This window comes from Thamnophis elegans, chromosome 11, assembly GCF_009769535.1.
Source record: "Thamnophis elegans isolate rThaEle1 chromosome 11, rThaEle1.pri, whole genome shotgun sequence".
Lineage (NCBI taxonomy): Eukaryota > Metazoa > Chordata > Lepidosauria > Squamata > Colubridae > Thamnophis > Thamnophis elegans.
The window spans coordinates 4,611,099-4,624,920 of NC_045551.1; the positions used below are offsets into that span (position 1 = coordinate 4,611,099).

Here is a 13,822-nt window from a genome sequence, read left to right on the forward strand (position 1 = left end):
AGCTGGACAGTAAAGATGATAGATAGATAGATAGATAGATAGATAGATAGATAGATAGATAGATAGATAGATAGATGATAGATAGATAGATAGATAGATAGATAGATAGATAGATAGATAGATAGATAGATAGATAGATTGATTACTGGGTAGGTTTTCAAAATCTTAAGTTGCATTTCATTAGATTATTGGTGGGGTTCCTTTTTTTTTTTTACCTCCATGCCCTCAGAAATTGTTTCTCTATTATTATTATTATTATTTTTGCAAAACTTCCCTGTCTAGAAACAAAGCTGGACAGTAAATATATATATTACTGGGTAGGTTTTCAAAATCTTAAAGTTGTATTTCATTAAGATTATTGGTGGGGTTCCTTTTTTTTTTTAACCTCCATGCCCTCGGAAATTGTTTCTCTGTTATTATTATTTTTTGCGAAACTTCCCTGTCTAGAAACGATGAGTGTCATATATAGCAAGGGGATGTTAAGAACTTCGGTTAGTCAAAGTGAGAAACAGTTAAGTTAAAAGTGAGTCATAACAGGTCAGAACAAATGCTGTCATTGAAAGAGAACAGAAAGATGGGAGGGGGCCTTTTTTTAAAAAAAAAAACACCTGAAAGATGCCCCAAATTTAAAGCATGCTACCCGGGATGGTAAACACACGGATGTCCGTTCTGTAAAATGATGCTTGTACAACAGGAAGTTCAGTTATGTAACTTCACTGAACTTTTCTTCTTGTTGCTTTTTTTTTCCATAGAAAGATTTTTATTTTCTATTTTCATAGCATATAATCGCATGTATACTATTACATAGTCAATATCATGTTGTATTATTAAGTAATTAAATCAATTCATCTTGCCATCAACTACCAAAGAGAAAAAAAAGGAGAAACCCAGTTATTGGCTCTTCTGCTCTCCATACATCATATTTATACCTTATACGACACTTTCTTCCCCCTCTCTGCCCCCCCTTTCTACATCCTTTCCTCCCTCCATCATTTTCTACTCTACTTCCCCTGCCTTTCTCCTCCTCCTCTCTCCCCTTACCACTCCTCCTTATACACCTCATCTTCCCCCCTCACCCTCTCTCCTGTCCCTCTCTTTCTTCTCTCCTCTGCTTCCCACTCTTCTACATCCTGTCTTCCCTCCATCATTTTCTACTCTACTTCCCCCTCCCTTTCTCCTTCTGCTCTCTCCCCTTACCACTCCTCCTTATACACCTCATCTTCCCCCTTCACCCTCTCTGCTATCCCTCTCTTCCTATCTTTCTTCTCTCCTCTGCTTCCCACTCTTCTACATCCTGTCTTCCCTCCATCATTTTCTACTCTACTTCCCCTTCCTTTCTTCTTCTGCTCTCTCCCCTTACCACTCCTCCTTATACACCTCCTCTTCCCTCCCTCACCCTCTCTCCTGTCCCTCTCTTCCTATCTTTCTTCTCTCCTCTGCTTCTCACTCTTCCTCTAATTCGCTTGGTGCATTTCAGCTTCTGAGCAAACTCCCTTTTGTGTTGATGGTATTTATAATTCCATTTCAATATACATAAAAAAGAAAAAATAGCAGTATACATGTACAATCATAATAACTTAAAATCCAACACCCCTCCTCCAACTTAGTAAACTCCACTCCCTCCCACCCTCCCCCCCAACCTTCCACCACCCTGACTTCCCAGAACCAATACAAGGTATAAATCTTTAACAAAAACAGTTTAAAATATACTTAAAGAGAAAGTTGTTGCTTTTTATAGTTAGGTTAGAACCCTTTTTTGCTATTGCGAGTTTTGCTGATCGACATGTTTTTTTCCATGTGTGCTTATCATATGGAAGTATGATTGGTGGTTCTAATATTTCAACAAGAAGGCACAAGGGTACTTAATGTAGAATTTTGTACATAATATGTGATGTAGCAGGTATTGGCAAAGAGGAGTGAATCCCACAGTTGAAAGTAATTTGGGGACTTCTCAAAGAAATACATTTATTTCTTCGCTGTTGACCTCCTTTGAGGACAGTTGAAGGCCCTGTAAACTGTAACGTTATGTGGATAATATAATTACTTATAAAGATTCACTGTTAAGGGATAATCTTGTTAGCTGTACAAACATTGTTTTGTTTTGAAAGACCAGATGCTTTAAATAGTGACCTCACTCATAAGGCAAATCAGACTCTTGTTTTTCATAGATTATACGTTCAACAGAAATGTACATCTCTGGAACCTGACTATAGCAAATATCTTCAGTGTCAATGCCTACTAATAATCAAGGATGCATCTGCACATTACATTTATAATATTTGCACATTTCACTTTTTTTAAACTGTCATAATATTAATTTAACCTATGGCAGAAAACAATTTCACTTTTGGGAGCATTAGGAGAACCATCAGATTTTCTGGAGTCCTCTGGCCTTTAGAAAAATAGGACTTAGATTAATTCTGAGGCTCTAAATTAAGAATTTCACAATTCATGGCTTGGTTGCTTTATTAACTGCAGTATTCTAATAAAGTCTATCTTTGGTATGCAAATGCATCTGTGTTCATTATAAGGTTTTAAATGATATGAAAATGTATCCGATTTCATCCTAAGATTTAAATAAACTTATTTAATGCTACTTCCTCTTTGGGGGACTATTTAACAATATACAATTTTGTACATGTTTACTTAAAAGCAGATGTTTCATTTTTCTTGTTGAGATACCTATGTAAATATTTAAGATTACAGTCTGAGGTTTTCTTGAATAATCATAGAATATAAATTGATTGATGTATTGTTATACACATATAGGTTCAGTGAGTCTTAAGACAACCTCACTGACAACGGTATTCAGTTGGCACATTTTTAAAACTTAAGCAGAGTTAGCAATGCACATTTGAATCTGAACTCATTATTTCATTAAAATAGCCATGTAATTTTCTTAGCCAACTGTACAGAATTGATTGCCCCCTTCCAGGATACTTCAATCTAGCATACTATCCTGAAATCTCCTTTTACTGTAATCGTCCTTTTAAATGCTAACTTATTTGACTTTTTTTTTGCTTTTTTGAGAGCAACTATCTAAAGTACTGTCACCTAACTGAGCATTAAAAAAATCACATTAGCATTGAATCTTCTCTGCTTTGAAAGCCCAATAGATACTGTACACAGATCACTTTTTGGAACATCCACTTTCTTATAATCATTTTGAATGCCTATTAAGTTAAAAAAGCCATGTTTTTTTAAAAATAATTTCATAAAGAATCATTGCTCTCATAATAACAAGTGGCTACATAGCTTAGGATTATTAAACAATTATTATTGTAAAATTCCCAACAGTTCATGAAAATGTTTGGAAAGTCTCTGCAGATTAAGCAAAAATGTTGCTAGCAAATCTTGAGCATCAATTGATTATTCTGGTTTTATCTCTTTTTCAGAAATCAAGTACAAGAAATGTTTGATCATGCCTATAGTAATTACATGGTAAGTGCAATGTTTACATTATTTTAATGTTAAATAACAGTTTTTACATAAACTATACATGATGAACTCTTGCTAGTATATTTTTAATTAATTATGATTTAATGCAAGGTTGGCCAGCCCATCACCTGGATAGTAATAGACAAGCAGTGCTCTACTTTCATTCTGATACTGTTTTTGGAATCTGGTTTTTGTTTCTTTCCTTAGTGTATTAAGCTTAAGAGAAACCTCTGACATCCTGATATTTTTTTCCCCTGCAAACAATGGGGGAGAGATCATATTTTCATTCCTTCATAGTTTAATTAACAACTTTCAGTGGCAAGTCTCCAAAAAGGGAATTGGGGCCCACAGATGATTGGCAGACTATTGGATGCTCATTCTTGTACTAAAATACAATAAAGGGCCATAATTATTGTTTGATGTAATATGCTGAATCATACTATCAGCAACTTAAAAACTGGTTCACAGTGCATTGTGTTAATGTATGGTTTGGCCTGATGTATTATTTACAGTGAAACACACTGCAGTTCTTACTTGTTTAATTGTTAGGCTATTTACGTGTTGAGATTTAAAATTTACTAATTTTGAATGCTAAAATATTCAACTGGGACTCACTGTTTCCTTGGTTTTCAATCTGTTTTATGTATTTCATAGGACGGAACTGGCACATTTATGCCTTACTGTATTTTTAAGTATGGTACACGTAACTGCAAATAAAATATCCATAAAATTGTATATATATTTTTGTGCTGGGGAGAACCTAGGGCATGTGGTCATTCTTTTACACTGTGTTGTGAAACGGCTTTTTATCATTTGTGAGCTGGCAAAGAATGTCTATACTTGTAGCATGAATTATTTGTATTATACTTAAGGAAGTATGAGACTTGGCACATCCTGGAAGCTTATATGTCAAAAGGATATTTACTTAGTGTGAGTCCTAAAACAAATAGAATTTGTGAGTATATTGAATTTGGCAAACAAGATCAAGGATTTCAACATTTTTTTTGGATGATGCTAATCTTGATTCTATGGATCAGTTCTTTCCTCATTTTCCAATCTTGTAAGACTTTTTACTTGATTTCTTTTTACAATAATGTAGCAAAATTCTATTCTAGAAATAGATTTTATTACTAAAGTTACTTGAAAATGTGCTTTTCTACTTTTAAAAAGGGGAATGTTCATTACGTCTTGCTTTATATATCATACATGCCTTCAATGAAAGTTCCATTTCTTCACTGATTTTTGTAAAGAATTGCATAGTACTCATAGTTACAAATTCTACTTCAGTTTTGATGTTGCTCACTTAGTGATAAGGAGAGAAGGATGTTTAGATGGATTTAAAAATACAATCCAGTTGATGATTTGCCCTACACCCTCTTGCCTACAGTATATCCATAAAAGCCTAGTGCAGTGTTTCTCAACCTTGGCGACTTTAAGTCCTGTGGACTTCAACTCCCAGAATTCCCCAGCCAGCATAGCTGGCTGGGGGAATTCTGGGAGTTGAAGTCCACAGGACTGAAAGTCGCCAAGGTTGAGAAACACTGGCCTAGTGTGACACTTCTGTACCAGATAATTTGTTGAAAAAATCTGCAGTCCTGCATATTTTGTAAAATCTCTTTAAGTGGCATCTAGTGCAACTTCTTGTCTTGAGGCTACTGACATTTCAAAGAGATATAGAATCCTTATTGTCATTTATGTCCTTTCCACCAGCGTTGAAATAATAGTGACTAAGGTCAAAAAATTATAAGGATTATCTTTAGAGCTAGTAAAAGAGAAGAATCATCTTTATAAATGCGAGAATGTGGTCGTCCCATGTGCCACATGAGATTAAATGTGTTGTTTTTTTTAAGGTTATTGCTAAATTTACCATTTAACAAAGCAAATGTTGACATTAAAAGGTATCTTGTAGAATGCATTTTCATTATCTTGGAATAGTTAAAGTAATAAGTCATTTGATTTTATTGTATATGGACGTACATAGAGCAAAAAATGGTGCAATATGCTTTGTATACATATACACAAAGATGAACATCTATCTGCTAGCACTTTTTCTGAAGGCAAAGTTTGAATTTGGTTTGGAAATGAAATTCTGCCATCTTATTATGGTGTACATTTCTATTAAGAACTAGTTGTGTATATCAATATATTCTGAAATATACTGAGTTAGATACTTGGTTCTGCATTTAAAAGGTTTAAATCCTCATAGAATCAATTTTAGCCATTCTGGAAGTGTTCTGAACTTAAAACAGACTTTATGTCAAGCTCATAATTTCTGTTTCAGACAGGATATTCCTGAAATGGTTGGCATATCCTATATCAAGTAGTTTTTGAAATTGAAATGTTTCCAAAATCCTTAAATTTTATACATTTTACACATCCCTTTTAGGGACATTAGTGAGAATGTAACATACCATTTGAAGGACCTTGGTTTGAAAAACCTGCTGATCACTACTTGTCAATATAGTGATCTTCTTAAATACATTATTTTGCTTTTCTAAGGATGGAGGCCGAAGGGGCAGTGTTCAGATATCGTCCCAATTTTCTTTAAATGAAAACAGTGCATGAGACTTTCAAGTGTAACTAGTTCTAGGTGGCAAAACCACTGTGAATATTTTATTTACATTCCTGAATTGCATTAATTAGCTCTTTAAAACAGTTTGAATTAATTCAAAACAAGCTGCTGACAAAGAATTCCTAGTTATGTGCAATAAGGGTGCAATGAATTCCTAGGTTAGCAACTTGAGATGTACTGAATAAGAAACATTTCAAAACCAATCTTTCAAATACCAAAATTAGTGTTCCACCAATATGGAACCATTCACTTTTTGACTCTTGAAAGTTGAAAAAAGAAATGTATAGTGTTGAAAGTTTTTGAGGACATTAAGCTGGACTTACTGTTTCAGCCAATTTAGGAGAAGCAAATAAGGTACATTTTTTCAGGGCTTAATAAAGATTTCTGTGAAAAGCCAACTTGAGGGTAGAAAGCTGATTATGTTATGATGCATCTTATTCTGAGAAATAATTTCTGAACCACAAAATATTGTTCCGGGCTGTATGGTGAGTAAATAAGACCCAGAACCATAAAACAAGAAATCCCCCACTTATTTTCTACAGTTCAGAAACATTAGAGTAATTATGGCTTTTATCTTGCAATCTGCTTCTTTGCTATGGTACTAACTGAATGCATTAATGTGTTTCTGTAGGAAAAGTATTACAGGTAGTACTTGACTTACGGCCAGTTATTTACCAACTGTTTGAAGTTATGACTTAATAAACTTACTTACAACCTGCCCTCAAAGTTATGACTGCTGCCTTCCCTCTCCTCTGCAGTGATGTTGTCATATTTGGGCACTTGGCAACTAACTCACATTTATGACCAGTTGCAGCATTGCATAGTTACATAATCATTGCCACTTTTTTTGCCATTTTCCAGGAGAAACAACCCATTGGATATACTGGATTTGCTTGGCAACCATGGTGACTCCCTTTATGACTACTATAAAAATGGTCATTAATATTTTTTTTAATTCAGTCGCACGCTGACTCCGCATATGATCACATGACTTATAGCAGGGGTGGGTTTCAGGCAGTTCGCGGCGGTCCCTGTGAACCGGTTGGTCAGCGAACCCGGAAGTAAGTAACTTCTGGAAGCGCCGAAGGGTCCACCCGCCCGCCCGCATTTCTTACCCGGTTTTGACGAGTTCTGCACTTCCACGCATGCACAGGACACATACAGCGCCTGCAAGATCCTCCAGGAACAGCTGGAGCATCGCACAGACGCTAGTACGCATGCGTGCACTGCGTGCGTGCACGAGGACGCCGCCGGCCCCGTTCCAACCGAACCGGTTGGAACGGGGCGAGAAACCCACCCCTGACTTATAGCTACAATTCTGGGCTCCATCATAGTCATAAGTTGAGGACTAACTGTACTGCAGTTCATGAAAAAATATTGATTTAATTCAGTGTAAGAAACCTGTGTACCATTTGGGGCTTTCTGCATTGTTTAATTTTGTAAACGCACACTCCTATGAATATAGAAATAGTCTTCCTTTTTATTTCCTGCATTTGTAAGAGTAAACGGTGAAACTTGATCTAACTGCTATTGTACCATGCATTTCAACTTCACTAGATTATTATTCTGCTTTGTTTTCTTTCCTTCCCCCCCCCCCCAATAGGAACATGCTTACCCAGCTGATGAGCTCATGCCTTTAACTTGCCGTGGAAGAATTCGGGGTCAAGAACCAAGTCGTGGAGATGTGGATGATGCCTTGGGAAAGTTAGTATTTAGAAATAATTATTGGATGATTCAGTATTTACTTTTAATTGAAATTCTGTGGATCCGTTATTACAAATCCAATAAAACTGAATCTAAATTCTGAATAAATAGCCATAAACAGAACAGGAATATTTACCAAAATTGAGGAAAACAAAAATAATATCTGACTAATAATTGCATCATAGATGAACATTATTAATTTCATTCAATTATTTTTAGTTTGTGCATTATCTGGAGAATATTGTAGCAGGTTACAGTGTTTAATAACATAAACAGTTACACTATGGTAAGTAAAATAAATATTATAATTTATTGTAAAGTGATATGGTTGTTAAATGATCCATGTCCAATTTAGCTATCTTTTTTTGCTGTGGTTGATAAGTGAATTTCACTTATCCCGTTGACTTCGCTTGTTAGAAGCCCTCCTAGGAAGGTAGCCAATGGTGATCATGTGACTCTGGGAATGCTACAACCATTGTAAACAGGTGTTGGTTGCCGTGGCAGAGGGTGTTGATCTTTTCTCAGGCTGACAAAGTCCTGAAGGTGTTCATTATTTTTATTAATTGCTGAAGCTCATATTTTGTGTTCAAAGGTTTTATTTCTTTTAAAACACAAATATTTCATCATTCATCAATCATTAAAACATCGAAGTACAATTTTTTGTGTGTGGTGTGCGCCCCTCCCTCCCTCCCCCCCCCCCACCCCCCCCTCCTCCCCCCTCCTTTCCAGAACCCGTACACGGTATGGATTTTTAACAAACACAGTCTAAAATCTATTGGGGAAAAAAAAAAGAAATAAAGAAATTAATGACATTCTGCATTGACCTTAGTTTCTTCTTGCTGAACTAACTTTAAACAATTTAAATCATTCTGATCTTAAGCATAGGCTAACTGGAATTTCTTGGTCCCGTATTTATTTTGTATATAGTCAATCCATTTTTTCCAGTCTCGTTTATATCTCTCATTTGAGTGATCTTTAAGATATGCCGATATTTTAGCCATCTCGGCTAAGTTTGTGACTTTCAATGTCCATTCTTGGATTGTAGGCAAGTCTTCCTCCTTCAGTATTGCGCCACCAACAGTCTTGCTGCCGTTATTAGGTGCAGAATCAAAGAACATCCACTTTATTATAAAAGAAGCTTCATATTTTTAATGTACAGTCTGTTTCAGAAGTCTTCAATGGTTCATGAAAGCATTGTGTGTCTTCAACAGTTCATCAACTTGAGGAAGGGGAACCACGTCCACCATTTTTAGTAATAGGCAGCCTGTAACAAGTTCTTACATGAACATTTAATAATAAATTATTGCATTTCATTAAATCCTGTTTTTCATCTCTCCTCCTTTCTCACCCAGGTTTTCACTGACACTAATGATTCTTTTGGACACACTTGTGGTAGGTTTGATTGCTTCTTCTACCATGTGTTAAATCTAAATCTCGTTTTACAATATGCATAGAGCTTAATAATTGTCCTTAACCAATATATTGGTATTCGGAGACTTCAACTCGTCCAGAATGCAGCCGCGCGAGCGGTACACCCATGTTACACCTATCCTCCGCGAGCTGCACTGGCTACCGATCGGTCTCGGATACGCTTCAAAGTGCTAGTCGTAACTTATAAGCCCTTCATGGTATTGGACCGGGGTACTTGAGAGACCGCCTGCTGCCAATTACCTCCCAAAGACCCGTCCGATCACACAGGTAGGCCTCCTCCGGGTTCCGTCCACCACCAATGCCATCTGGCTACTACCCGGGGGAGGGCCTTCTCTGTGGCAGCTCCGGCCCCTTTTGGAACGAAACTCCCCGCGGAGATCCGGACCCTCACCTCTCTCCAGGCCTTCCGGAAAAGCCGTCAAAACCTGGCTGTGCCGGCAGGCCTGGGTGTGATGAGTTCCCATCCCCTCTCGACTGGTATAGCTGTGTGATTTTCGTGCTATTTTAATTATGTGTACTGTTGTTTATGTTCCCTTTCCCCTTTGAGTTGTTCGCCACCCTGAGTCCCTCCTGGAGAAGGGCGGGCATACAAATAAACCAAAACTAAACTAAACTAAACTAAATACTTGATTTAATACTTAAATATAATCTATCCTTACAAAATGGATTCGTGATATAAGGTGGCATACATATAGTTCCCCCCTATCCCATTTTTCTCACAGCAACCACCCAGTGGAGTACATAGATTGGGCTGAGAGATTGTGATTACTCCAAAGTCATCCTTGAGCTTTTGAGAGTGAACTAACACCTGGGTCTCCCTCCTCCTAGACCAGCACTGGTATCTTAAGTGGATTGCGAGTGTAATGAGATTCCAGATTTCTTTAGTATGGCTCAACTATACCTCTTACCTTTTTTGAGACAGGATAAATTAAACAAACCTGACAAGCTTCATTCAAAGCTTGTCTTTGTAATAGGATTTTAGCTTGTGCTGACCAAAGATGACAAGAATCTGGATGTTCTTATTTTTTAGTTAAATGAAACTTCAAGTTTCTCCTTAACAAAACTTAGTTTCTGAAGAGATAATCAGCCTGTTTACTCTTGTTTTTCAGGTGTTAAATAAAACCAAAGAGTTTGAAGATGCTGTTAAAAAAGTAATTAGAGATGTTAATTTAGACAACGACATTGTGGGATCAGTGTTTGAAACACATTAGAGTGCTTGGGTAAGATTTGTACTGTGGTCTCAAATTAAATACACCTATTTCTTAAATTTTTAAGCATAATAGAATTCATAGTTTGTAAACCTATTGTTTGTAAATTGCATTTTCTGCATTACTTTCATTTATCTTCATTTATCAACACTTTTTAGAAGTAAGTTGTATTTAAATGTTCTACAAACTATTGCAGTTTTCAGCACTTACGCTATGCTTAAGGCTAGTATAACTAATTACTAAATATCATTAGGGATTGGAAGCCTGGGGCTGTTGACCTTAGTGTTAAGGTCCAGCCCCGATTAGAACGTATGCGTGTGTGTGAATTTAAATTATTTTTTATTTATTTTGCTTTCTTTCTTTCTTCTTTCATTGTAAGCGCCCGGAGTCCTCCAGGATTGGGCGGCCTATAAATTTAATAAATGAAATGAAATGAATGCTAGATCATCATTCACTAAGTTGATAAACTTACTGACTTCTCCCTTTCATTTTATCTAGAGGTCTTCTAGGTGGGCACTCAGTAGCAATCATGCTGAAAGAGAAAGGGGAAGTCATGCAGTGGTACAATGGAGAACTTTCTGCACATGGCAAAAACAGTTAGCTACCAAACTGTTGCCAGCTTTTAACACTACAAGTGGTCTCCCATATCCAAGAGTAAGTAAACTGTGAGCTAAGACTAATGTATGTCATGTATTATTTGCTTTTCCAGTATGATAACATTACATGTTGAGTCAGAGCAGTGGTGGGTTTCAAAAATTATTCGAACCTACTCTGTGGGTGTGGCCTCCTTTGTGGGAGTGGCTTGCCAGCCATGTGACCGGATGGGAGTGGCTTGCCCGCCCATGTGACCGGATATGAGGATGCCGACGACACTTGTCAGAACCACCTAAATTACCAGCACACACAGCACTGGCATGCATAAGAATAGGATGTAAACTTGTTTTTGAAAATGCATCTTTGGTTTGGCGTTAAAACAACTTCAACACACGCAATGTTCTGATTGCGCCACAACGCAGTAGTCATCCTACCTTTCACAGAGGCACTGAGTTTTATAAATAGGAGCATGATGTGTAGAATGATCATATCCAAGGACCAGTGGTGGGTTTCAAAAATGTTTGGAACCTCTTCTGTAGGTGTGGCCTGCTTTCCGGGTCCACTGGTGGAATCTCTTCTAAACCGGTTCGGTAGATTTGACGAACCGGTTCTACCGAATAGGTGTGAACTGGTAGGAACCCACCTCTGAGTCAGAGAGAAGTTATTAGCAATATCGGGAAACTTCTGATTTTACAACTCTTAGAATCTTAACTCTTCAGCTAATAGCATGATTTATGAAGATATTTATATGTTTATCTATATTTACTACATTTTCAAATGCAATAGATTTGAAAAGTTTTGATTATGAAAATGAGGACTGCTCTCTCTGTAGCAGGTGATAGACTCAGAGACAGCTTCATTTAAAGTTAAAGCATCAGTGACTTCAGCATTGACATTTAAACTTACATGCTAAATCAGTTTGCATAGGTTTGCCACACTCAGATGTTGTTGAGCATTACTTTATGGTGCTGAACATTGTCTGCTTCTAACTTCTGCAGCTTACTTAATTATTCCAGCTTTTCTGCAATATAGTACACAAACCTAGTGTCTACTTATTGTGTCTTGTTTGAAAGAACAAATTTATTTTCTTAAGTTTTTAAGAAATAGCATTATCACAATAACAGATTTTAGCATTTCTTTTTTTTTTTCTAGATTAATTAAATTTGGTCTAAGAAGTCCAGAAGCCCGGACAGGAACAGAGACCGAAACTTGTACAGCTTGTGCAGGAACGTTGATTTTAGAGTTTGCTGCTCTGAGTCGTTTCACAGGGGCATCGATATTGAGGTTTGCTTAATGATAAGTGATGGATTATTTTTGTGCAACTGCTAACTTTTGATTTTTTTTTAAAAAAAACACAACTTCATAGTATTAATTTCATCTACGTTCTGTTGCTGAACCGTCACTGAATCTCTCATACCAGAAATTGCTTTCCTATTTATATTATGAGGTACTGCTTAAAATATCTGTCAGTGTTCTGTCCCAGGGCCTGAACGCAGTGCTGTGTTTGGGAGAGAGAGACTTTTTATAACATAATGCTGTATCTTTTATCTTTATTTTTTAAAATGGATTTATTGTAATTTCTTTGATTCAGAGATGTTGAGAGTTGGGTGGTATAAATAAAAATTATTATAAAATATGTGAACATGAAAAAACCCTGTGTAAATTATACAACATTGAATTAAATTTTGTGTTACTACAAAAATTAAAAAAGAGCAACTTAGAACAACATAAACATTCAGATGATATTTCCTCAATAAATTAAGTAGTTCATTAGGAATTTTATTTGTGCCTGGTACCTTACCACTGTATTATAACTACAGTATTAGCCATGTCTATTCTATAACTCCTTAGCATATCTTATGCATAATGAAAGCATACTGATTTTGTCTTTATATGATCTTATTTTTGGATTGTATGTCCTTCAAGACAAATCTTTTTGGGACAAGTACTTGTTTAATTATGCTGAAAAACTTGCTTGGACTGCCTCCTGTCAGTCACCTCCAAAGACCTATTAGATCCCACAGACTAGGCCTCCTCCAAATTCCATCTGCCGGCCAATGTCTTCCATCTGCCTTCTCTGTGGCTGCTCCGGCCCTCTGGAACGATATCCCCGTGGAGATCCGGACCCTTACTACCCTCCTGGCCTTCCGCAAAGCAGTTAAGACCTGGCTGTTCCGGCAGGCCTGGGGCTATTGAACCATCCAGCCCCATTCGAGGTTACGGCTGTTGTATAATTTTAAATTGTTGTTTATTTTATTTTTTGTATCCCTTCCCCTTTTTTATTTTGAGCCGCCCTGAGTCTCTCGGGAATAGGGCGGCATACAAACCCAATAAAATCCAAATCCAAATCCTTATTTGACATTAATAATTTATGGTCTGTTGTACAGTCTACACGGAAAGATTTTGGCTGACACGGCAGCATCTCAAATTCAATTTCATATAACAATCAATTTGATTTTGGGGCTGCATTTTAGTGACATCTAGATGAAGTCTGCATTTATATTAGGGATTGTCAATAAAAAAGAATTATTTTCTTTAAAAACCTTTACATTCGTTTTTGCATCATTGCATCTTATCAGTCCGACTCTTCCTATAATTCCAGATACTTCAATTTTTCCAATAACTGTATTTTAGTCATTACCTTTTCTTGAAGTTATATTTAGAATTCTTGCAATTAGCCATAGAGAATAGTGCATCAAAATCATTGTATACAATAAGCCTTCCGTTTCAGTTTTAATGGGCAACATTTTCCTTTACTAATCCATTAATCTGCAATATTATTTAAAATAGTTTTAGAAACTTTACAGATGGAAGTGGAGTCAGCAGTTAATCCTTAATTACAAAGTTTAAAGAAGCTCTGTCCATTTATATCTTG

The 13,822-nt window shown here is 36.5% G+C and overlaps 1 protein-coding gene across 1 annotated transcript in view; it reads left to right on the forward strand.

The window, feature by feature from the left end:
- EDEM3 (ER degradation enhancing alpha-mannosidase like protein 3) overlaps positions 1–13,822 on the forward strand; it is a 38,564-nt gene that overhangs the window by 1,243 nt on the left and 23,499 nt on the right. The window contains 8 exon segments of the mRNA XM_032226517.1: positions 3,396–3,441; positions 7,614–7,714; positions 9,067–9,106; positions 10,255–10,349; positions 10,351–10,365; positions 10,852–10,937; positions 10,940–11,018; positions 12,100–12,247. Coding sequence (XP_032082408.1) covers positions 3,396–3,441; positions 7,614–7,714; positions 9,067–9,106; positions 10,255–10,349; positions 10,351–10,365; positions 10,852–10,937; positions 10,940–11,018; positions 12,100–12,247 — 610 coding nt within the window.